The sequence below is a fragment of the Triturus cristatus genome, chromosome 7, assembly GCF_964204655.1.
Source record: "Triturus cristatus chromosome 7, aTriCri1.1, whole genome shotgun sequence".
NCBI lineage: Eukaryota > Metazoa > Chordata > Amphibia > Caudata > Salamandridae > Triturus > Triturus cristatus.
The window spans coordinates 18273067-18298758 of NC_140590.1; the positions used below are offsets into that span (position 1 = coordinate 18273067).

The 25692-nt window shown below is 50.1% G+C and overlaps 1 protein-coding gene across 2 annotated transcripts in view; it reads left to right on the forward strand.

Annotated features, from left to right (window-relative positions):
• LOC146808699 (uncharacterized) overlaps positions 1–25692 on the forward strand; it is a 322738-nt gene that overhangs the window by 289004 nt on the left and 8042 nt on the right. The window contains exons 5-6 of one of the 2 annotated variants that reach the window (XM_085615513.1): positions 4171–4335; positions 14184–14269. In XM_085615513.1, coding sequence (XP_085471639.1) covers positions 4171–4335; positions 14184–14269 — 251 coding nt within the window. The remainder of the gene's footprint in view (positions 1–4170; positions 4336–14183; positions 14270–25692) is intronic. The other variant, XM_085615514.1, reaches the window with a different exon arrangement.

Below are 25692 nucleotides of genomic sequence, written 5' to 3' on the forward strand. Positions count from 1 at the left end.
TGCATGGACGTAACAGCCTGCAGATTGCGAGAACAGGAGAATTGAAATACAACAAGGACGCTTTATCAACTGCCGGTCCATTTCAAATTTCAAGACGAGTCTGAGAACTTACAGACCGAAAGGGAAGTACTCTACATGCAGGACACCCGATGGTAATCACTATCAGGTACAAATAAGTGACAACGATAGCCGGGCCAATCCTCCAGACAAAGTATAAAATGTCTACACTTTGAAGAAATAACGTAGAGGTAGAACACGATCAGAACCAACGACAAGATTAGAGTACAGAGATCTCTTGAGCTCTTCAGGCCCCAGTCTATCTGCTTTCTCTGTAAAATGGTTTGCATGTACATTAGGTACATATCTAATTGGATTCTGGAGTACCTTATAAGCCCCTAGTATATGGTATACTATGTATCTAGGGCATAGGTACCTCAGAGACCTACCAGGGGCTGCAGCATGTATTATGCCACCCCTGGGAAGCACTCCAAAATGACACCACAGGTCTGCTACTGCAACCTGAGTAAGGGTGTGCTTGCACCCCTTACTGTGGTATAGGCTACCTATATCACTACCCTATACAGACACATATAAACCTATAAGCCACTCCTATGGCAGGCCTTGACAATCCTGAAGGCAGAGTGCTTGGTTTTATGTGAGAGGGTGCCCAAGCATGAGCTGAGCCCCACTGCAGCTTTCGGAAATACTTCCTTAGAACTGTTCTGTGATAAAGCCATATCATATACTCTTAAGTGCATTATAACCTCCCGGTAAATGCTAACTTTGGGATGGCTGCATCAAAACATGTTGTGTCTGGTGTCAAACGCTTTGGAATACTCCCCCCCCACCCGAAAATTCTGGCGGCGGTGGTAGCATTCCACCCTTCTAGAGGGAGAGACATGTTCACACTGGCTAAACCCAGTAGGACTTTCCTGAGCCCTGGCATCACAAAATGGATGCCTATGCCACAGACAAGGGTCTGGCCTCCTGCTGATGACCGAAACTCCGGAAGGGGAGGCCTGGACAATGGGTTTCTTGTCGAGGGGAGGTGTAACCACCTCCCCAGACAGGCTGATGTGTATTGAGGCTGGGCGGGAGCACTCTCTGGTGCTTTGAAGTCCGGCACTGGGGGCACACTTGGTGTCCCTGTGCATACTTCAGTTCAAACCGGTTGCAGGGGCTACCTGCCCCTGCTCTGGCGCGAAACTGGACAAAGGAAATGGGTGTAACCACCCCTCTTTCCTGGCCCACACATAGTTGGGACCTTAGAGTTAGTCCATCCCCTAAACTTAGTATAAGTATAGGAATCCAGTCCCTAGGACTTTAGATTACCATGAACGAAACTCTGCAACGTACATCCTGGACCTTCGACGTTCTATCCTCACTAGAAGACTGAAGAGATCTCCCTTGGGGTCAAGGAGTGACTCGCCTGCTTGGCAGGCACCAAAGAAGCAACTGACCTGTCAGCAATTCTGAAGCTCCCACCGGACGCCGAAGTCTCTGCATCCCCAGATGTGGATTTCCAGACTTCTCCGAGGCTACCCTGAGTCCACAGCAAAGCTGAGGCCCGTGGCTATCGTGGGTGATGTGGAACTGTGACCCCTGGACACCGTGAACTTTTGCAGCAACACTATATTCCTGGTCCTCCTCGAAGTTGTACTTTGGGCTCCGAGTAGCTCCAGCCTCGAGCACCTCCTGCACCAAAGATTGTTGGCCTCCACTCCACGAGTGACCCGTGGGCCAGCATCAAGTGCGATCACTCGAGGCTCCTTCGTGATCATTAGCCCGTTGTCTAGCAGGTCCCCACGAAGGCATATCCTTTTCTGATTGGGCTTACCTGGTTGCTCCAGACGTGCCCTTACTTACCCTTGCTGGGTGAGTCCCTCAGACCTTGCTGGTCTGCACCGCGGTCCTTTCTCTGAATTCCAGTGACTTGCTATTGCCAAGGCTTGTTGGGTCCATTCTGGTCGCCGACACCGCAGCACTCGACAGACTTTGTAGTACAGCTCGAATCCGGCTCGTGGACTTCGTCAACACCTCCTGGACCTCGTGGCTGAATAGTCAATACACCCATCAACTCACCTGAAGCACCCGACATCTGTGGGCATTGGTCCATCCTGCCCTAGATCACTGGCAAGTGACCCAGACTCTGTCCCCTCTGCTTTCAGATTCCTTACATCACAGATCCAGGCTTGGATCTCTCCGGACACTTCTCCTCTTCACGGCAGCAGCAGTTCTTTGCAGGCTTCCATTGAAATCAACTACGCGACCCGACACCAAAAGACACCTATGCACCCGGCTTCCCTGGGTGAGGTAACTCGAGTACTCTGGTGCTCTCGTGGGTGCTAGCCCTAGAACTTCTTAAGTCCAGAAGGGTTTGATCCTGACTCGATTAGAAGTGTCCCTAATCTTTAAAATTCCAACCGCGACATTGCCCATAGAAGATAATAGGAACCCGCGGTTGTGTTTTCACACTGCATACAGTCCCCGTGGGTCCCCTGTGTCACTACCTTGGATGGTTCCTCGGGGTCTCAGTGATTCTACAGGCTCTAGGCCTTGTGTCTATCCCAGTCGTGGTTCTTATACCACTTTTTTGGTATATGGTTTGGTACGCCCCTAGGGCCCAAACGTGTATTTGTGCTAATACTGATAATTGCTAACTTGTAAACAAAGTACTTCGAACTCCAGTCTCATAAAGAGACTAGAGGGGTGTGTTTTATCCTAAATACATATATTTTGAATATATACCTGGTGTGGTTGTCCTTTCATTTGATCATTCAAGAGATTATAGACTGGTAAAACAAGCTGCTTTACATTCCTTCAAGACTTAGCCTGAAGGCTGCTCTCCATAGCTACCACTAAGATAGCTTTCAATAAAGGTTGTCTTTAACCTATCACCATAAGGGGTTGTTTGGACTGATACAAGGTGACCACTAGAACTAGTGGACATCATATATCAAGCCTACTTCTCATATCCATTTGAAGGTCTGACGTAGGAGGCGGAGGCAGGAGGACGAGACGGAGTTGATCTGGCGGTCCATTTTGAGCTCTAAGTCCAGGATGATTCCGAGGTTGCATGCGTGGTCCGTGGGGGTGGACGGGCTTCCGAGGGCAGGGTGCCACCATGTGTTGTTCCAGGTGTTGGGGTTTGGGTCCATGATGAGTATTCCGTTTTGTTGGTGTTTAGTTGTAGGCAGCTGTTTTTCATCCATTTGGCGACGGCTTCCATGCCTTCTTGAAAGTTGTGTCTGGCGGTTTTGGGTTTGTTGGATAGGGAGAGGATGAGTTGGGTGTTGTCTGCGTATGACACAATGTTGAGTCCGTAGGTTCTGACGATGGGGGTGAGTGGAGCCATGTAGATATTGAAGAGAGTAGGGCTGAGGGGGGACCCCTGGGGGACTCCGCACGTGGTAGGTGTAGGGTCTGAGAGGAAAGTGGGGAGTCTGATCTGCTGCATTCTGCCGGAGAGGTAGGAGCGGATTCAGTTGAGGGCCTTGTCTTGGATCCCTGCGTCGTGGAGTCTGCGAATTAGGGTGCAGTGAGAGACTGTGTTGAACGCCGCTGAGAGGTCGAGGAGGATGAGGGCTGCTGTTTCTCCTTTGTCGAGGAGGGTGCGGATGTCGTCTGTTGCGGCGAGGAGGGCGGTTTCTGTACTGTGGTATTTTCTGAAGCCGGATTGGGAGGAGTCGAGGATGTTGTGCTCTTTGATGAATGTGGCGAGTTGACTCTTGATGGCTTTCTCGATGACTTTTGCTGGGAACGGGAGCAGGGATATGGGTCTGTAGTTTTTAAGGTTGTGCGGTTCGCTGAGGGTGTCTTTAGGAGGGGGTTGATCTCTGCGTGTTTCCAGTCATCGGGGAACGAGACGGTTGCCAGGGAGCAGTTGATGGTGTGGCGGAGCATGGGTGCGATGGTGGCAGCAGATCTGTTGAAGATGTGGTGGGGGCAGGGGTCCATGGGGGACCCGAGTGGATTGACTTCATCGTCTTCAGTGTGTTTTTGGTGGTGAGGTCCTCTGCTCCCAATTGAGCCCGCAGACGACGGTTTGGTTTATGAATATGTTTGTGAACTGTGCCTCTTGTCACTGTGCTTCCCCTGCACACTCATTGCAGACAGCACCCCCTGTCAGTTATTCTTCACTAGCAGCTGAGCGGTCTCTCTTTTCACCAGCAGGGGTCCTTGCGGGAGCAGTCGTTGGAGCAGTCATCGGAACAGCGCTGCTAACCACGGCTGCTATTCTCCTTTACAACAAACATCGCAAGTCACTGAAGAGATGCAGAAACAAGCCTATTCCACCGCCAAGATGGGATCTGAAAATCCCCAACCACAGACCAAGTGAGGAAAACAGATTTATCTTGATTTAACAAACAATAGCTTTTTTTAATCCCCTCAGTTTGCACAGTAACTACGTACTCATAGGCAGCTGCTTCAGAAAATGTCATGTGCGTGTGCATGTAAAGCATATTCACCAAAAAGAGTATTTTGATAGTGGTAGCAGTTACTTATTGTTAACCAACTTAATGGCACAAATTTAATCATCTTTATAATGATATATGGCTGAGCGGACCTGCTGGGATTTAATTGTACAACCATAGTTTTGAGGCGCCAAACCTGATTGTTGTTATGCAATGTGAGTCTGCATGCGGCCCATACCACGCCAACACACGAGCCTAAAAATTTTTTATTGTTCACTGCAGCTTTGTTTTCAAGCACCAATGAAAGTTTTCACTACTTCCAAATGTCATGTCCTGTCATGTGTCTCACAGCAATGTACTCAGTGCATTTCATATCTAGACTTTGGGCCTCATTTGTGGCATTGTGGTGTAGGGCAGCGCAGCAATGTAGCTAGCTGTGCTCCCCTACACCGAGGTGAAAGGGCAGCAATGCAGCAAGCTGCACTCCCCTACACTGAGGTGAATGGGCAGAAATGCAGCTAGCTGCACTCCCATACAATGAGGTGAAAGGGCAGCAATGCAGCTAGATACGCTCCCTTAACACCGAGGTGAAAGGGCAGGAATGCACCCAGCTGCGCTCCCCAACACCGAGGTGAAAGGGCAGCAATGCAGCTAGCTGCGCTCCCCTACACTGAGGTGAAAGGGTAGCAATGCAGCTAGCTGTGCTCCCCTACACTGAGGTGAAAGGGTAGCAATGCAGCTAGCTGCGCTCCCTTACACGAGGTGAAAGGGCAGCAATGCACCTAGCTGCTCTCCCCTACAGCGAGGTGAAAGAGCAGCAATGCAGCTAGCTGCGCTCCCCTACACTGAGGTGAAAGGGCAGCAATGCAGCTAGCTGCGGTCCCCTACACAGAGATGAAAGGGCAGCAATGCAGCTAGCTGCGCTCCCCTACACCAAGGTGAAAGGGCAGCAATGCAGCTAGCTGCGCTCCCTTACACAAGGTGAAAGGGCAGCAATGCAGCTAGCTGGACTCCCCTACACTGAGGTGAAAGGGCAGGAATGCAGCTAGCTGCTCTCCACTACAGCGAGGTGAAAGGGCAGCAATGCAGCTAGCTGTGCTCCCTTAACACCAAGGTGAAACGGCAGGAATGCACCTAGCTGCGCTCCCCTACACCGAGGTGAAAGGGCCGCAGTGCAGCTAGCTGCGCTCCCTTAACACCAAGGTGAAAGGGCAGCAATGCAGCTAGCTGTGCTTCCCTACACCAAGGTAAAAGGGCAGCAATGCAGCTGGCTGGGCTCCCCCACACTGAGGTGAAAGGGCAGGAATGCACCTAGCTGCACTCCCCTACACCGAGGTGAAAGAGCCACAATGCAGCTGTCTGTGCTCCCTTAACACCGAGGTGAAAGGGCAGAAATGCAGCTAGCTGCGCTTCCCTACACCGAGGTGAAAGGGCAGCAATGCAGCTAGCTGGACTCCCCTACACTGAGGTGAAAGAGCAGGAATGCACCTAGCTGCTCTCCACTACAGTGAGGTGAGAGGGCAGCAATGCAGCTAGCTGCACTCCCTTAACGCCAAGGTGAAACGGCAGGAATGCACCTAGCTGCGCTCCCCTACACCGAGGTGAAAGGGCCGCAATGCAGCTAGCTGCGCTCCCTTAACACCGTTGTGAAAAGGCAGCAATGCAGCTAGCTGTGCTTCCCTACACTGAGGTGAAAGGGCAGCAATGCAGCTGGCTGGGCTCCCCACACTGAGGTGGAAGGGCAGGAATGCACCTAGCTGCACTCCCCTACTGCGACGTGAAAGGGCAGCAATGCAGCTAGCTGCGCTCCCTTAACACCGAGGGGAAAGGGCAGCAATGCAGCTAGCTGCGCTCCCCTACACCGAGATGAAAGGGCAGCAATGCAGCTAGCTGTGCTCCCCTACACCAAGGTGAAAGGGCAGCAATGCAGCTAGCTGCGCTCCCCTACACTGAGGTGAAAGGGTAGCAATGCAGCTAGCTGCGCTCCCTTACACGAGGTGAAAGGGTAGCAATGCAGCTAGCTGCGCTCCCTTACACGAGGTGAAAGGGCAGCAATGCAGCTAGCTGGACTCCCCTACACTGAGATGAAAGGGCAGCAATGCAGCTAGCTGCGCTCCCCTACACCGAGGTGAAAGGGCAGCAATGCAGCTAGCTGTGCTCCCCTACACTGAGGTGAAAGGGCAGCAATGCAGCTAGCTGTGCTCCCCTACACTGAGGTGAAAGGGCAGCAATGCAGCTAGCTGCGCTCCCTTACATGAGGTGAAAGGGCAGCAATGCAGTTAGCTGGACTCCCCTACACTGAGGTGAAAGGGCAGGAATGCACCTAGCTGCTCTCCACTACAGCGAGGTGAAAGGGCAGCAATGCAGCTAGCTGCGCTCCCTTAACACCAAGGTGAAACAGCAGTAATGCACCTAGCTGTGCTCCCCTACACCGAGGTGAAAGGGCCGCAATGCAGCTAGCTGCGCTACCTTAACCCCAAGGTGAAACGGCAGGAATGCACCTAGCTGCGCTCCCCTACACTGAGGTGAAAGTGCCGCAATGCAGCTAGCTGCGCTCCCTTAACACCGAGGTGAAAGGGCAGCAATACAGCTAGCTGTGCTTCCCTACACCGAGGTGAAAGGGCAGCAATGCAGCTGGCTCGGCTCCCCCACACTGAGGTGAAAGGGCAGAAATGCACCTAGCTGCACTCCCCTACACCGAGGTGAAAGAGCCACAATGCAGCTGTCTGTGCTCCCTTAACACCGAGGTGAAAGGGCAGAAATGCAGCTAGCTGCGCTTCCCTACACCGAGGTGAAAGGGCAGCAATGCAGCTAGCTGGACTCCCCTACACTGAGGTGAAAGAGCAGGAATGCACCTAGCTGCTCTCCACTACAGTGAGGTGAAAGGGCAACAATGCAGCTAGCTGCGCTCCCTTAACGCCAAGGTGAAACGGCAGGAATGCACCTAGCTGCGCTCCCCAACACCGAGGTGAAAGGGCCGCAATGCAGCTAGCTGCGCTCCCTTAACACCGAGGTGAAAGGCAGCAATGCAGCTAGCTGTGCTTCCCTACACTGAGGTGAAAGGGCAGCAATGCAGCTGGCTGGGCTCCCCCACACTGAGGTGAAAGGGCAGGAATGCAAATAGCTGCACTCCCCTACTGCGAGGTGAAAGGGCAGCAATGCAGCTAGCTGCGCTCCCTTAACACCGAGGTGAAAGGGCAGCAATGCAGCTAGCTGTGCTTCCCTACACCGAGGTGAAAGGGCAGCAATGCAGCTGGCTGGGCTCCCCCACACTGACGTGAAAGGGCAGGAATTCACCTAGCTGCACTCCCCTACACCGAGGTGAAAGAGCCACAATGCAGCTGTCAGGGCTCCCTTGACACCGAGGTGAAAGGGCAGCAATGCAGCTAGCTGCGCTTCCCTACACCGAGGTGAAAGGGCAGCAATGCACCTAGCTGCTCTCCACTACAGCGAGGTGAAAGGGCAGCAATGCAGCTAGCTGCGCTCCCTTAACGTCAAGGTGAAACGGCAGGAATGCACCTAGCTGCGCTCCCCTACACCGAGGTGAAAGGGCCGCAATGCAGCTAGCTGCGCTCCCTTAACACCGAGGTGAAAGGGCCACAATGCAGCTAGCTGCGCTCCCTTAACACCGAGGTGAAAGGGCAGCAATGCAGCTAGCTGCGCTGCCCTACACTGATGTGAAAGGACCGCAATGCAGCTAGCTGCGCTCCCTTAACACCGAGGTGAAAGGGCAGCAATGCAGCTAGCTGTGCTTCCCTACACCGAGGTGAAAGGGCAGCAATGCAGCTGGCTGGCTTCCCCCACACTGAGGTGAAAGGGCAGCAATGCAGCTAGCTGTGCTCCCCTACACTGAGGTGAAAGGGCAGGAATGCACCTAGCTGCTCTCCACTACAGCAAGGTGAAAGGGCAGCAATGCAGCTAGCTGCGCTCCCCTACACTGAGGTGAAAGGGCAGGAATGCACCTAGCTGCTCTCCACTACAGCAAGGTGAAAGGGCAGCAATGCAGCTAGCTGCGCTCCCTTAATACCGAGGTGAAAGGGCAGCAATGCAGCTAGCTGCGCTTCCCTACACCGAGGTGAAAGGGCCGCAATGCAGCTAGCTGCGCTCCCTTAACACCGATGTGAAAGGGCAGCAATGCAGCTAGCTGTGCTTCCCTACACCGAGGTGAAAGGGCAGCAATGCAGCTGGCTGGGCTCCCCCACACTGAGTTGAAAGGGCAGCAATGCAGCTAGCTGCGCTCCCCTACACTGAGGTGAAAGGGCTGCAATGCAGCTAGCTACGCTCCCTTACATGAGGTGAAAGGGCAGCAATGCAGCTAACTGTGCTCCCCTACACTAAGGTGAAAGGGCAGCAATTCAGCTAGGCTTATCTCAGAGGCAGTGTGTGAAGCATTTATGACCATACACAGTAACACAGTGAAGAACACTACAAAGGGACACCACACAAGTAGTTGTAAAAAATAAGTATCTTTATATATAGACTTAACACAAGACCATTAACAGTAAAAAGCCACAGTACTAGAAAAATAGAGTTCCTCTTGAAATGCGGCAAAAATAATTCAAGTGTGCAAAGAGGAGTTCAGTTCAAAGCAGTGGTCTCTGCGACCCTTTTACTTACAAAGTACCTGGATTCTGTAGCAAAGCAACCAAAATGTCGCAAAGGAGCTGTAGCGATGAGTTACCTCACGCGAGGCCAGCGATTCATTGAATCCTTGCCGCAAGGGAGGATCTATAAATGCGTGCGGGACAAAGCGACAAACTTCTGCACGCTAAGCCAGCGGTGCGTTGAACTCCTTGCCGCAAGGGAGGATGATGCGACTAGCCTGTTGCGATGAGAAGAAATGGCGCTCTGCGAGGGAGCGATGATCCGGGTGCGATGGGATGAAAATGGCAGACGCCCGGCGTCCGCGCTGCGATGTCGTGAAGCGATGAATTCGATGCGATGATCTTTGGTTAGCGAGCACTTGGAGGCCCGCAAACGTACGATGCGATGATCTTCGGGCTAGTGAGCCTTTGGCAGCCCGCAACCGTGCGATGCGATAATCTTGAGGTCAGCGAGCATTTGGCATCCCGCAAACATGTGATGCGATGATCTCCGGTAGCGAGCACTCAGCGGCAGCAGCACGATGATTTTTCGTACGCGTTTCAGCTGCGGCGGCTCGTAAACGGGCGTTAGCGACGATTTTCAGCACTCTCTTCCCTGTAGTAGAACTAGAGGCCCTGGAACTCACAGGAGCCTCACCTGCAGATAGAAATCCTTGCTGGGAGGAAACAGGAGGCTGGTGGTGGAGTCTGATGTGCCTGAGACTCCTGCAGGAGGCTAGCTCTCTTCTAGCCCTTGGGTGATTGCTTTAGCAAGTTGAAATAAAAGTTCTCTTCAAAGTCCTTTTCCTCTTCTTCCAAGTCCAGTAGTAACCACTGCAGGCCAATCCAAGAAACAGCACACAAGCACAAGGACAGTCACCTCCTGCAGATTCCTTCACTTACACGGACAGAGGTTCTTCTTGTTATCCAGGAGCAATACAAATTATAGAGGTTTCGGCACAGATATTTATACCCCAAAAGTCTTTGTTCTCAGAAGCTACACATCACTGAACCCAGCCAGAACCAGTTTGGCCCAGTCCTGGAGCACTTTGTTTACCAGGCTGCATCCTTCCTTTCAGAAAGAGGGGGTCTGCCATCAGACACACAGTGGGAGGTGGAGCCAGCATTCACCTTGCCAGGCACAGCCCTATTCAGGTCAAGGAGCTACCCCTACCCATACTCCAATGCAGATCTCTCTATTCACCCAGGTCTGACTCAGCCTGCCCTGTCCCTCCAAAACCAGACAGCCAATACACATAACAGCAGAGCACACTGGAAGGCTTAGGCAAGAAAATACCTACTTTCTAAAAGTGGTATTTTCAAACACAGAATATAAAAATAAACTTCACTAAAAGATGTATTTTAATATTCTGAGCTCAGGCATACTAAATTCGTTTTTCTACCATGTTCTTTGGGTCAGTTAGGACTATAGAATGTAATAGGCAAACCTCCCATTCTGGCCTATGGAGAACAGGTAGCCTTACAGTAGTGAAAAACGAAATTGGGTGTAATTCACTACCAAGACATGCTACACACATCAAGGCATGTCCTACCTTACACATACAATGCACCCTACCATAGGGGTGACTCACATGATGCCAAGGGAAGGTTCAGGGACTGGGAAGTGGGTGCACTTCACAGCCAAGATGGCAGTTCTGGACTGCAAACAGACTCTGCAGTGGCAGGTCTGAGACACACTTTACAAGCTGCTTCTGTGGGTGGTGCAAACCGGCGCTGCAGGGCCACCAGCAGCATTTGGTTTACCAGCCCTGGGCACACACAGGCTACGCTACTAGGGACTAACAGGTAAACCAAATAAGCCAATCATGGATATACCAATTCACATGTCATATTTACACAGGGAGCATTCGCGCTGTGGCACTGAATGGCAGTGGCACAGCGCCCACAGCATCTATTACCAGCAAAAACAGCGGAGATAACAGCAAAAAACTGGAAGGGAGACCCACGCCAATGATGCCAGGTCTAACATCCCCTTTGCGTTTCTGCATCTGTGGTGTTTTCTGCATGATTCTGGATTCACGAGTCTGTGCACGCCGTCCACCATCTGCTGCATAATCTACAGGTTTATGCAACAAATGTAATCAGAGATGGATCCAGGGATGCTGCAGAGAGTGCAAACGCGGTGTGCCGTGGTACCCAACAGTCTGCACGTTATCTGGGCATCTCTCGGCTGTCGGTTCATGTAGTGAACAGGTGAATATGTGCACCCACTACTATCAATGGCTCAAGGTGTTCTGCTATTCAAATATAACTCAGAGAGAGAGGATGGAGGGTTTCCTCTGAGTCATGAAAATATGTGAATTCATTATTCTCACAAAATCATGCTAGCTTAATTTGTAACCAAATAAGTTCCGGGGCCTTCGTGATGAGGCCACCTCAGTTTGCACCAGACATTTCCCCTGCCAGCGCTGCCAATAACAGAACTTACACAACTTCTAACCATCACACTGCTACAAGTTTCAGAATTCAGACTGTTCAAGGCTCCCAAGCTTTTTGAATTATTAAATAACTGTTTTTCTGCTCATCTCTAAACGAGAAGCTGTTCCAAGTGCTTGTGCCGAGCACCGGAAAGCACTGGCTCAAATGAAGCACTGTGCATTGTTCTCAAAAAAACTGTTATTTCAAAAGGACACTCCTGGCTTTGCAGCGATGCACTATGCAGAGTTCTGCAGTCACACTTGTGTACAACATTGCAATCACAGTGACCTCTGGCCACACATTGTGCAGAGATCTGAGGTGACACCTGGTTAGCTGAGCTCTGTAGTAATACTAATGCAGAACTTTGCGGCGAAGCATTATGCAGAATTAGCAGTCATACTTGTGTACAGCGCTGCAGTGATTGCGACCTCTGGGTAAACTTTGCGCAGAACTCCAAGGTCACACCTGTTGAGCAGAGCTCTGTGGTTATATTTGTGCAGAGAACTATGGGCCATGCATTATGCAGAGTTTTGTATTCACCGTTGTGTACAGAGCAGCACTCATCGAGATCTCCGGACACACATTGTGCAGAGTTCTGTAGTCACCTTGTGTACAGAGCAGCACTCATAGAGATCTCCGGACACACATTGTGCAGAGTGCTGTAGTCACCTTGTGTACAGAGCAGCACTCATAGAGATCTCCGGACACACATTGTGCAGAGTTCCATAGTCACCGTTGTGTACAGAGCAGCACTCATAGAGATCTCTGGACACACATTGTGCAGAGTTCTCTAGTCACCGTTGTGTACAGAGCAGCACTCATAGAGATCTCTGGACACACATTGTGCAGAGTTCTGTAGTCATCCTGTGTACAGAGCAGCACTCATAGAGATCTCCGGACACACATTGCGCAGAGTTCTGTAGTCACCTTGTGTACAGAGTAGCACTCATAGAGATCTCCGGACACACATTGTGCAGAGTTCTGTAGTCACCTTGTGTACAGAGCAGCACTCATAGAGATCTCTGGACACACATTGTGCAGAATTCTGTAGTCACCTTGTGTACAGAGCAGCACTCATAGAGATCTACGGACACACATTGTGCAGAGTTCTGTAGTCACCTTGTGTACAGAGCAGCACTCCTAGAGATCTCTGGACACACATTGTGCAGAGTTCTGTAGTCACCTTGTGTACAGAGCAGCACTCATAGAGATCTCTGGACGCACATTGTGCAGAGTTCTGTATATACCGTTGTGTACAGAGCAGCACTCATAGAAATCTCTGGACACACGTTGTGCAGAGTTCTGTAGTCACCTTGTGTACAGAGCAGCACTCATAGAGATCTCTGGACACACATTGTGCAGAGTTCTGTAGTCACCTTTTGTACAGAGCAGCACTCATAAAGATCTCCAGACACACATTGTGCAGAGTTCTGTAGTCACCTTGTGTACAGAGCAGCACTCATAGAGATCTCAGGACACACATTGTGCAGAGTTCTGTATATACCGTTGTGTACAGAGCAGCACTCATAGTGATCTACGGACACACATTGTGCAGAGTTCTGTAGTCACCGTTGTGTACAGAGCAGCACTCATAGAGATCTCCGGACACACATTGTGCAGAGTTCTGTATATACCGTTGTGTACAGAGCAGCACTCATAGAGATCTCTGGACACGCATTGTGCAGAGTTCTATAGTCACCTTGTGTACAGAGCAGCACTCATAGAGATCTCTGGACACACGTTGTGCAGAGTTCTGTAGTCACCTTGTGTACAGAGCAGCACTCAGAGATCTCTGGACACACATTGTGCAGAGTTCTGTAGTCACCGCTGTGTACAGAGCAGCACTCATAGAGATCTCTGGACATACATTGTGCAGAGTTCTGTAGTCACCTTGTGTACAGAGCAGCACTCATAGAGATCTCCGGACACACATTGTGCAGAGTTCTGTAGTCACCTTGTGTACAGAGCAGCACTCATAGAGATCTCCGGACACATATTGTGCAGAGTTCTCTAGTCACCGTTGTGTACAGAGCAGCACTCATAGAGATCTCTGGACACACTTTGGGCAGAGTTCTGTAGTCACCTTGTGTACAGAGCAGCACTCATAGAGATCTCAGGACACACATTGTGCAGAGTTCTGTAGTCACCTTGTGTACAGAGCAGCACTCATAGAGATCTCAGGACACACATTGTGCAGAGTTCTGTAGTCACCTTGTGTACAGAGCAGCACTCATAGAGATCTCAGGACACACATTGTGCAGAGTTCTGTAGTCACCGTTGTGTACAGAGCAGCACTCATAGAGATCTCTGGACACACATTGTGCAGAGTGCTGCATTGACACATGCTGAGCACGTGCAGCATGACCCTAGAACTCCTGCCTCAGTAGGCGATCAGTGAGGTCTTTCCAGGTACCTTAAATACAAGCGGAAACGTATTCTTTACTCCCATCTAAACCCTCCGCCTTTTTTATTTGTAAGTACCTTGATTTTGGGGTGTACAAGAGGGGTGGGCAGCATTAGTCCCCAGCTCTGCCTGGATCTGTCTGCACCTTGGCTAAACTGCTATTGATTGGACAACCTCTAAAAGCTCTTCTACAATTTCTGGCCTAGGCTTCCTCAAATCCTAAATTAAATCCAAAATGCTACTTTTTTAGGAATAATGGACGGTGGGTGCATAACTTGACCAGTTGCAGTGTGGACTGTTAATATGGTTTATTTAACCCCCCCTCCTCTTCTCATTTTCCAGGTGTTGGTACGGATGGGTACGTCGATCCGAGCGAGATCCATGCCCCTCTACGTCAATACGAGACCATCCCAGCTTACCCACCCAAAGTAAGTGACAAAGCTCACAGCCAAGAGCCTTACCCACCCAAAGTATTTGACAAAGCTCACAGCCAAGAGCCTTACCCACCCAAATTAAGTGACAAAGCTCACTGCCAAGAGCCTTACCCACCCAATGTAAGTGACAAAGCTCACAGCCAAGAGCATACTCACCCAAAGTAAGTGTCAAAACACACAGCGAAGAAGAGCCTTACCCACCCAAAGTATGTGACAAAACACACAGCCAAGAGCCTTACCCACCCAAAGAAAGCAACAATGTTTACAGCCAGGAACCTTACAAACCCAAAGTTAGCGACAAAACACACAGCCAAGAGCCTTACCCACCCAAAGTAAGTGACAAAGCTCACAGCCAGGAGCCTTACCCACCCAAAGAAAGTGAAAATGTTTACAGCCAGGAACCTTACAAACCCAAAGTTAGCGACAAGACACACAGCCAAGAGCCTTACCCACCCAAAGTAAGTGACAAAACTTACAGCCAAGAGCCTTACCGACCCAAAGTAAGTGACAAAGCTCACAGCCAAGAGCCTTACCCACCCAAAGTAAGTGACAAAGCTCACAGCCAAGAGCCTCACCCACCAAAGGCTAGCAGTAAAGCTCACAGCCAAGAAGCTTAGTCGCCCAAGGTAAGCAACAGGGCTCACAGCCAAGAGCCTCTGTCTAATATGTCACAATCTTTCAGGCAGATGAGACGAACCCTGACAATAAGCATGGTTGTGAACTGAATAGACTATTAATCATGTTATATATGGCCCTCCTATCCTGTGTTATGGACATAAGTGCATCTAGTTGTCGGCTGATGAGAGGTCCCTTTACTGTGCACAAAGAACCTGGTCTGCCCAGGTATGACTTTAAATCAATGTTAATAATGTGGTTTGTAGGCAGAGGAAGGATGGAAACAGACAGGATTGTATGTGAATGGGGTAGTGGATGGGAAGGGCTCATGTGGCAGCTGAAAGGGGAGGAGGTAATAGCACTTGCTCATTTTTGGCTGGAGGGGGCAGGAGGGTCCTGCCAGCTTTCTGTTTTGAGAGACTGTACAGCAAGTGGGTTGTGGGAAACCCTGCCAGGGAATGCTGGGTGTTTCTCTTTGTGCTTTAGGGTCAGAGGTGCAGCTCTGGAGGGAGGAGCAATAACCCCTGGGATCTTTTGGTTGTATTTGGGGATGGACAGGAGATAGTTAGAAGGCGGCGGTGAAGGATGCCAGTTGGTATCTGCTGTTTTCTTCTTTATGTGGGGTGATGTGTTGCAGATCACATCCAGAACCAGTGGATGTACAATACATTTATTGGTTAGTATTGGTAACTGCAGGACTGTTGCTATGTTCAAACTATACTAGTGTCACACACATGTGTACATACATAGGCATGAGTACGAGGGAAGGGCAGACATTCCAGTAGTATTCCAAGAAGAGACATCTCTAGTGATATTCACTTCATCAGACCCAGTCACTTCATAGTAGTAATACTTACATTTATTTATAAGTGCACTACATTGCCAAACAGAGTTTGACTTCTTGGTCTACATATAATGTTACATTTAATGCATTGAAAACCATCCCCTTCCCTGGATACTGGTTCCTGTCATCTCGCCATGCACAGCTGAGATGTGTGGGTTCTCACCAGATGTTTTCCATGGCATTGCAAGCTTCTGAATTTGGCATTTACCTGCCCACAGAGAGGGTTCAGAAGGCTTGGAAGTCCTGCTTTTTCTTTGTGTTGATTTTTATTCACTAGGTTTATAGCTCCTTAAGTTATATAGGTATTAGATGTGAGAATACTAAATAACTCCTCACCTTTCGCACACACATGAAGTTCACCACAGCATCTTATTAAGTTTACTCAGGCAGCTCAGCCTTCCAAGTCTCCTTCTGTATAACAGCACATCAAACATTTATGGGATCCATGCTCGTGAGAATGCACGAATATGTGTGGGATCTGTAGGAGAGTAGGTACCCCCACTTTTTGCTGGTGTTTCACTGTTTTTCGACCTTAGTCTGGCTGTTGCCCTGCTAATCAAGACCACAGCCTAGCTGCTTCCTCTCTAAAATGGGTTGCATGTACATTAGGTACATTTCTAATTGGATTCTGGAGTGCCTTATAAGCCCCTAGTATATGGTATAATATATACCAAGGGCATAGGTACCTCAGAGGCCTACCAGGGGCTGAAGCATGTAGTATGCCACCCCTGGGTAGCACTCCAAAATGGCACCACAGGTCTGCTACTGCAGCCTGGGTAAGGGTGTGCTTGCACCCCTTACAGTGGTTTAGGCTACCTATATCACTATCATTGCACACACATATAAAACCTATAAGTCACTCCTATGGCAGGCCTTAACAATCCTGAAGGCAGAGTGCTTGGTTTTTATGTGAGAGGGTGCTCCTGCATGAGCAGAGCCCCTCTGCAGCGTTCGGAGTATCTCCTCTATTGCTGTTTGTGGTGCAGCCGGACCATATACTCTTAAGTGCATTATAACCTCGCTGTAAATGCTAACTTTGGGATGGCTGCACGGAAATATGTTGTGTTTGGTGTCAAACGCTTTGGAATACTACCGCCCCCCCCCCGCCAGTTCTGGCGGCGGGGGTAGCATTCCACCCTTCTGGAGGAAGAGACATGTTCACACTGGTCTAACCCGGTAGGACTTTCTTGAGCCCTGAGCCCTGGCATCACAAAATGGATGCCTCTGCCACAGGCACGGGTCTGGCCTCCAGCTGCTGACGGAAACTCCGGCAGGGGAGGCCTGGACAATAGGTTTCCTGTCGCAGGGAGGTGCAACCACCTCCACAGACTGGCAGATGTGTATTGGGGCTGGGCGGGAGCACTCTCTGGTGCTTTGAAGTCCTGCACTGGGGGCACATTTGGTGTTCCCTGTGCATAGTCCAGTTCAATCCGGTTGCAGGGACAACACGCCCCTGCTGTGCCATGAAACTGGATAAAGGAAATGGGTGTACCCACCACTCTTTCCAAACCCTCCCATAGGTGGGTCCCTAGAGTATGTCCAACCACCAAACTTAGTATAAGTATGGGAACCCAGTCCTTGCGACTTTAGATTACCCTGGACGAAACTCTGCAACATATATCCTGGACCTTCGAATTTCTATTTCAACTAGAAGAGGGAAGAAATCTCCCTTGGGGTCAAGGAGTGACTCCCCTGCTTGGCAGGCACCAAAGAAGCAACTGACCGGTTGGCATCGCTGAAGCTCCCGCCAGACGCCGAAGTCTCTGCATCACCAGAGGAGGATTTCCAGACTTCTCCAAGGCTACCCTGAGTCCACAGCACAGCTGAGGCCCGTGGCAATCGTGGGTGACGTGGAACCTTGACCCCTGGACACCATGAGCTTTTGCAGCAACACTATCTTCTGGGACTTCCTCGAAGTTGTGCTTTGGGCTCCGAGTAGCCCCCGCCTAGAGCACATCCTGCACTGAAGATTGCTGGCCTCCACTCCATGAGTGACCCGTGGGCCAGTTTCAAGTGCAACCATTTGAGGCTCCTTTGCGAATGCTAGCCTGTTGGCTAGTAGGTCCCCACAAAGGCAACTCCTCTTCTAATTGTGCTTTCCTGGTTGCATCAGACGTGCCCCAACACCCCCCCCCCCCCCGCTGGGTGAGTCCGTCAGACCTTGCTGGTCTGCACTGCAGTCCTTTCTCTGATTTCCAGTGACTTGCCGTTGCCAAGGCTTGTTGAGTCCAATCTGGTCTCTGACACCGCAGCACTCAACAGACTTTGTGGGACAGCTCGAATCCAGCTCCTGGTTGTCATCGGCGCCTCCTGGACCTCGTGGCTGAAGAGTCAAGACACCCATCAATTCACCTGAAGCACCTGACATCTGTGGGCATTGGTCCATCCTGCCTCGGTCACTGGCAAGTGACCCAGACTCTGTCCCCTCTGCTTTCAGGTTCCTTCCATCCTACATCCAGGCTGGGATCCCTTTGAACACTTCTCTTCTTCACGGCAGCAGCAGTTCTTTGCCAGCTTCCATTGCAATCGACGACGTGACCGACACCAAAAGACACCGATGCACCCGGCTTCCCTGGATGAGGTAACTCGAGTACTCCGGTGTTCCAGCGGGTGCTAGCCCTAGAACTTCTTAAGTCCAAAAGGGTTTGGTCCTGACTCGATTCTAAATGTCCCTAATCTTTAAATTTCCAACCGCGACTTTTCCCATAGCATCTAACGGAACCCGTGGTTGTGTTTACACACTGCACACAGTCCCCGTGAGTCCCCAGTGTCACTACCTTGGGTGGTTCCTTGGGGTCCCAGCGATTCTACAGGCTCTAGGCCTTGTGTCTAGTTCAGTCGTGGTTCTTAGACCACTATTTTGGTATATTGTTTGGTACGCCCCTAGGGCCCAAACGTGTATTTGTGCTATTACAGTTGATTGCTAACTTGTAAATTAAGTACTTCGAACTCCAGTCTCATAAAGAGACTAGAGGGGTGTGTTTTATCCTAAATACATATATTTTGAATATATACCTGGTGTGGTTGTCCTTTCATTTGATCATTCAGGAGATTATAGACTGGTAAAACAAGCTGCTTTACATTCCTTCAAGACTTAGCCTGAAGGCTGCTCTCCATAGCTACCACTAGGATAGCTTTCAATCAAGGTTGTCTTAAATCTATTCACCATAAGGGGTTGTTTGGGCTGATACAAGGTGCCCACAAGAACTAGTTGTGAGACGTTGGCCTGGTATATGCTGGTCACTAGTTAAAGTGGCCACCTTGCACCAGTACAATTCGTCTCTTATGGTAGATAGGTTTAAGACAACCTTTTAAAGAAAGCTATCCTAGTGGTAGCTGTGGAGAGCAGCCTTCAGGCTAAATCTTTAGAGGAATATAAAGCAGCTTGTTTTACCTTATAATCTCTTGAATTACCAAATGAAAGAACACCACACAGGTATATATATAAAATATATATGTATTTATTACTAGACACACTCTACTAATCTATTTATGAGATTAGAAGTCAGGAACATATGCGCAAATCAACGTTTCACAACAAGTTAAGCACAAATATGGCTGGGGCCCTAGGGGCGTACCAGACCATATACTAAAAAAGAGGTTTAGGAATATCGACTTGGGAAGAGACAAGGCCTAGGGCCTTCAGAAGCGCTCGGGCCTCACTAATCCACCCAAGGCAGGTAAGTAAAGGACCCACGGGAGACGCATGCAGTGTGAGAACACAGCTGCGGATCCCAATAGACTTCAATGGAGCAAGTCGCGGTTGGAATTTTAAAGTTTTAGGATACTTCGGGAGAGTCTACAAGCAAGTCACTTACAGGGTAAGTAGTTCTAGAGCCAACACACACAAGAGCACCGTAGTGCTGGAGTTACCTCACCCAGGGAAGCCGGGTGCATAGGTGTCTTTTGGTGTCGGGTCGCGGCGTCGTTTTCAATGGGAGCCAAAGAAGACTTGCTGCTTGTGAAGACAGGAGAAGTGTCTGGTGGAATCCAAGGCGGGATTCTGAAGAAAGAAGACCTGAAAGCAGAGGAGACAGTGTTCAAAGTCCCTTGGCAGTGACCCGGGGCAAGGAAGCTGGATGCCCACAGTCGTCGGGTGATTTCGGGTGATCACGGGTGTCTTGACTCTTCAGCCACAAGGTCCAGGAGGTGTCGATAATAACCAGGAGCTGGATTCGGCGTGGCCCATGAAGTCTGCAGCTTACTGCGGTGTCGGCGACCAGATTGGAGCCAACAAGTCTTGGCAACAGCAAGTCTTGTGGAAAGTTTAAAAAGTCAACGGTGCAGACCAGCAAGGTCTGAGGGTCTCACCCAGCAAGGGTAAGTCAGGGCAGGCCTGGAGCAACCATAAGAGCCCTTTGGTTCTGTAGAAAAGTCTTCAGGGTACCCACAAGCCAACCAGCAAGGGATTGCAAAGACGCCTCGGGAGGATTCACTCACCAGAAGCCCACGGTCACTTAGGACGATGTGGGCCTCTGCTCTTCAGAGGAAGTCCTGCTGACCACACATGGTCCAATGCACAAGTTCGCAGAATGTTGTGAAGGGGCGGCACTCGAAAATAGTGCCCGGTACCCAGGTATTGCAGTTCCTCATCACTCGTGGGGTCCACTTGCCTCAGCTTCGCTGGGGACTCATGATGGCCTTGGAGAAGTCAGGAAATCCACATCTGGGGCTGCAGGGACTTCGGACTCCAGCGGGAGCGGGAAAGTTTTGGTGCCTGCCAAGCAGGGGAGTCACTCCTTGACTCCAAAGGAGATTCTTCAGTCGGCCCAAAGGTAGTGGAACGTCAGAGCGTCGTCCAGGGTAATCTAGTTTGCAATGTCAAGGGTTCCCTAACTTATACTACAAGGAAGGGAGGGACTAGCTCTATGACCCCTCCTATGGGAGGGTCAGGGGAGTGGGTGGCTACACCCACTTCCCTTTGTCCAGTTTTGTGCCAGAGCAGGGGCAGGTAGCCCCTGAACCGGTTTGAGCTGGCATATGCACAGAGGAGCCTACTGCTCCCCCAGTGCAGGACTTCAAAGCACTCTAGGAGTGCACCCACCCAGCCCCAATACACTAAATCCTGTCTGGAAGGTGGTTACACCTCCCTGTGACAGGATGCCTATTGTTGGGCCTCCTCCACTGCGAGTTCCGGTCAGTAGCATAAGGGCAGCCAGTGTCGGTGCTGGTGGCATCCATTTTGTGATATATCTCACTATCAAAGGAGAGAGAGAGGACTAGGTAGCAAGTCCGTATCCCTGGGGTTTTTATGTGAGATCAAAAAGGACTAGCCTATTTGTGAATTTACATAGACTCAAGACTGTAAGGCAGGGTACAAACCATTTTGTTTGTTTATGAAGCCATCACCCACCAACCTAGTTGGTGGCATGCTTCATCATCGGGCCCACCCAGTGACACCGAGTGTGTCCCGGGTGTGCTTCGACGCCTGGATACAGCGGAGCAGGTATGTTTCTGAGTGTGCAGTGTAGTGACGTGAAGGTGACGATTTAAAAGCTATGCAGGGATCCCAGTACCCGAGGGTAAATTATATTTTAATAACTGGGTCACTGCTAGCATTAAAAAAGGCTGTTGGATGTTATAGGAATGTTAATTAGGGTTTCCTACATCCAGGTGTGGTCTACATGTTTCAGCCAGGCCTTTATGATTAAAACTGGCTTTCCTCAGGACCAAAGTGTGTAGGTGAAAATTACTTAGATTTAAGTGATTGTGTAATTTTGAGAAATGTGTAGCACTCGCTAAGGTGCTTTACATGTGAGAGGGGGATTCCCTCTTAGAGCATTACTGGACATACAACAAGTATGACAGGACACACATACAGGGGAGAGTCTCAGTATGGTTACATATTCACAAGACAGATTGATTGCCGATATCTATTGTGCTGTGTAGACGATAAATAAGCGGCAAATGGTGTAGCCATATTGGTGGTATGGCTAAGGTGAGAGTTATCATATGTATACGAAGTTTTGTGGTGGGCTAAGCATCGTAAGCGCATCAACACACAAAAAAACGTGCATGAAAGGAAGATTATCCTCACGTTGGCTTGTTGCCAAACATGCCCCATGGAATAGTCCGGCAGAGGAATGGACCCTGGGAAGATAAAGGGTCCTTAGGGGGTTAGGGACCTGTGGAAAAAGAGCTTGTAGCTGAAGCGCTTGGTTTACTCACGATACTTTCGGTCAGTGTCTGCGTTGAGCCTCCAGTCATCTCTGCGGGCTCCGTTGGACTGTCCTCGGCCGTGTTTGTGCTTTAAATGCAGGCTGCATCATTCTGAACACCTGTGCGGGGAAGGACAGAGAAAACAGACTGTGCGAGGACACGCTTAGTCATGGCTGTACTGCACATGGGCGGGAGAGCAGTGTATCCTGTTGTGAGCATGCCCAGAGGAGTATCCTGCTGTGAGCATGCCCATGTGCGGGGGAGTAGTGTGCTCTGTTGTGAGCATGTGCGGTGCCGAATGTGCCTATATCTCAGTGAGGAGTGCTAACACGACCTCACCCAGGCTGCAGTAGCAGGCCTGTGGTGTCAGATTTAGTCTGCTTCCCAGGGGTGGCATAATACATGCTTCAACCCCTGGTAGGCCTGTGAAGTACCTATGCCCTTGGTACCTAAGGTACCATATACTAGGGGCTCATAAGGTACCATAGTATCCAATCACTAGTGCATCTAATATGCACTCAAAGTTGTTTAGAGAGAACAGTGAGGCTATGGCCCTGATTAGCAGGGCCCCAGCCAGACTATAGCCAGAAACCAGTGTTAACATCAGAAAAAAAGTGGGGGCAACATAAGTGCAGATCCTACTCTCCTACACAACCACCCACCCCCCCCCCCCCAAACGCAGGGACACTAAACTAACCTTGACCAGTTGAGTCTTCGTGTTCTAAGTGGAAATACCTTAAGAGTCCATCTGCATTGGCATGTTGGGTCCCAGGTCTATGTTCCACTGTATAGTCCATCCCCGGGAAATGGACCACCTTAAAAGTTTTGGGTTTTCACCTTTCATCTGTTTGAGCCATAGGAGGGGCTTGTGGTCAGTCTGAACTATGAAGTGAGTGCCAAACAAGTATGGCCTCAGCTTCTTCAGGGCCCACACCACAGCAAAGGCCTCCCTCTCTATAGCTGACCAACGTTTCTCTCTAGGGGTCAGCCTTCTGCTTATAAAAGCTACTGGCTGGTCTTGACCTTCATCATTCAGTTGAGACAGTATAGCTCCCACACCCAGCTCAGATGCATCTGTTTGGACAATGAACTTTTTGGTGTAGTCTGGACTCTGTAAGATGGGGGCAGTGCACATGGCCTGCTTTAGGTCTTCAAATGCCTTCTGACAGCTAGCTGTCCACTGAACCTTTTTTTGGCATTTTCTTTGAGGTAAGATCATTTAAGGGGGTCACTATAGATCCATATCCCTTAACAAACCTCCTATAGTACCCAGTCAGGCCTAAAAAGGCTCTCACCTGTGTCTGGGTGGTTGGAGCAACCAATTCAATGATGGTTTGGATTTTGCTCTGTAAAGGCTGAACCTGGCCTCCACCTACAAGGTGGCCCAGGTACACAACCTGACTCTGCCCTATCTGGCACTTAGTGGCCTTGATAGTGAGGCCTGCTTTTTGCAGGGCCTCCAGAACATTTCTGAGGTAGACCAGGTTATCCTGCCAGGAGGAACTAAAGACAGCAATATCATCCAGATAAGCTGAGCAATAAGTTTCCATCCCTGCCAGAACTTTGTTCACCAACATCTGAAAAGTGGCAGGTGCATTTTTCAATCCAAAGGGCATCACCACAAAGTGGTAGTGCCCACCAGGGGTGGAGAATGCTGTTTTGGCCTTGGAATCCTCAGATAACCTGATCTGCCTTTAGCCAGCTGTTAGGTCAAATGTACTGAGATACTTGGTTGAGGCCAAAGTATCAATCAGCTCATCTGCTCTTGGTATGGGATAGGCATCAGTCCTGGTGACTGCATTGAGGCCTCTGTAGTCTACACACAACCTAATTTCTTTCTTACCACCCTGGGTATGAGGTTTGGGTACAAGGACTACTGGACTAGCCCAAGGGCTATCTGAAGGCTCAATTGCACCTAACTCCAACACTTTCTGGACTTCAGTCCTGATACAGTCCATGACATGGTCAGGTTGCCTGTAGATTTTAATCTTGACAGGCAGACTGTCTCCAGTGTCCACCTCATGGGTGCACCAGGAAGTCTGACTATGGGTCAGGCTAAACATATGTCTAAACTGTTGCAGAACTTGTCTGCACTCAGTTTGCTGATGATCAGTGAGGCTGCTTGCCAAAGTAACACCATCTACTGACTCATCATTAGGGCTCTGTGCGAGCAGGTCAGGGAGAGGGTCACTCTCCTCCTCCTGTTCCTCATCAGTTGCCATGAGCAAGCCCATGTCAGCCCTGTCAACGTATGGTTTGAATCTGTTGACATGGAGCACCCTAAGGGGGCTCCTGGGAGTACCAAGATTCACAAGGTAGGTGACTTCTCCCTTTTGTTCAACAATTGTATGGGGGCCACTCCATTTGTCTTGGAGGGATGCTGGGGCTACAGGCTCCAACACCCACAGTTTCTGTCCTGGCTGATATACAGTCAGCACAGCCTTTTGGTCATGCCAAGTTTTTTGTAGTTCTTGGCTGGCCTCCAGGTTTTTGGTTGCCTTCTTCATATATTCAGCCATCCTGGAGCGGAGACCAAGTACATAGTCCATCATATCCTGTTTGGGAGGTTTGAGAGGTAACTCTCAGCCCTCCTTCACCAAACATAATGGACCTCTGACAGGATGCCCAAACAGAAGTTCAAATGGGCTGTAACCAACCCCCTTCTGTGGAACCTCTCCGTATGCAAACAGAAGGCAGGGAAGTAAAAGGTCCCATTTTCACCTAAACTTTTCTGGGAGGCCTTTAATCATTCCCTTAAGGGTTTTGTTGAAACGTTCAACTAACCCATTGCATTGTGGGTGATAGGGAGTAGTGAATTTATAAGTTACACCACACTCCTTCCACATTGCTTTCAGATACCCTGACATGAAGTTGGTACCTCTGTCAGATATAACCTCCTTTGGGAAACCCACTCTTGAGAAAACTCCAATGAGGCTGTGGTGGTCCTCAGGGGAATTGCTTCTGGGTACCTGGTGGCATGATCCACTACCACCAGGATAAACCTGTGCCCAGATGGTGTTTGAGGGTCAAGTGGACCAACAATGTCAATCCCTACCCTTTCAAAGGGTACCCCACCACAGGTAGTGGTATCAGGGGGGCCTTTGTTGTGCCACCTGACTTGCCACTGTCTTAGCAAGTGACACAGGAGTGACAAAACTCCTTGTTGTCCTCTGACATATGTGGCACAAGCCTATCCCAGGTCTTGGTTTGGCCCAAGTGACCTGCTAAAGGGATGTCATGTGCTAGGAACCCCCTAAACTTCTGAGGTATTACCAACCTCCTGGTGGCTCCAGGGGTTGGATCTGTAGCCTGAGAATATGAAATGAAATGAATTGTACAGCGCACTTATACCCCGGACCGGGGTGTCCTGGTGCTGTACTCATACTGCTGTGGAACCCTTCCTGGCTTTTCCTGTGAAATGTCCACTCCTGGGCACCCCCAAGGTGAAGCCAGGCATCCCAGCGCTGTTGGGGCTGTTGTGGAGATTAAGCAAGCTATTGTCCAGAGTTGCAGAGTGGGACCCATGATTAGAATAGGCACCGAGGCGAGAATTATCAGGTCCGAGGAAATTGAGCCCAAGACCCGTCGAGGCGGGAATTGAACCCTGGTCCTGGGCCAGACCTCTGCATCAGGGTCTGCCACTCTAACCATTGAGCCACAGTTCTCCACATATATATATAGGGGTCCATCATTCCAATAAACTTTATGGGACCCACTAGCACTCCCAGCAGCCTCAGCAGCAGCCTGCTGTCTGAGGGGTTCAAGAGAGGGGCAGCACTGTTGCTCCTTACTCATATCT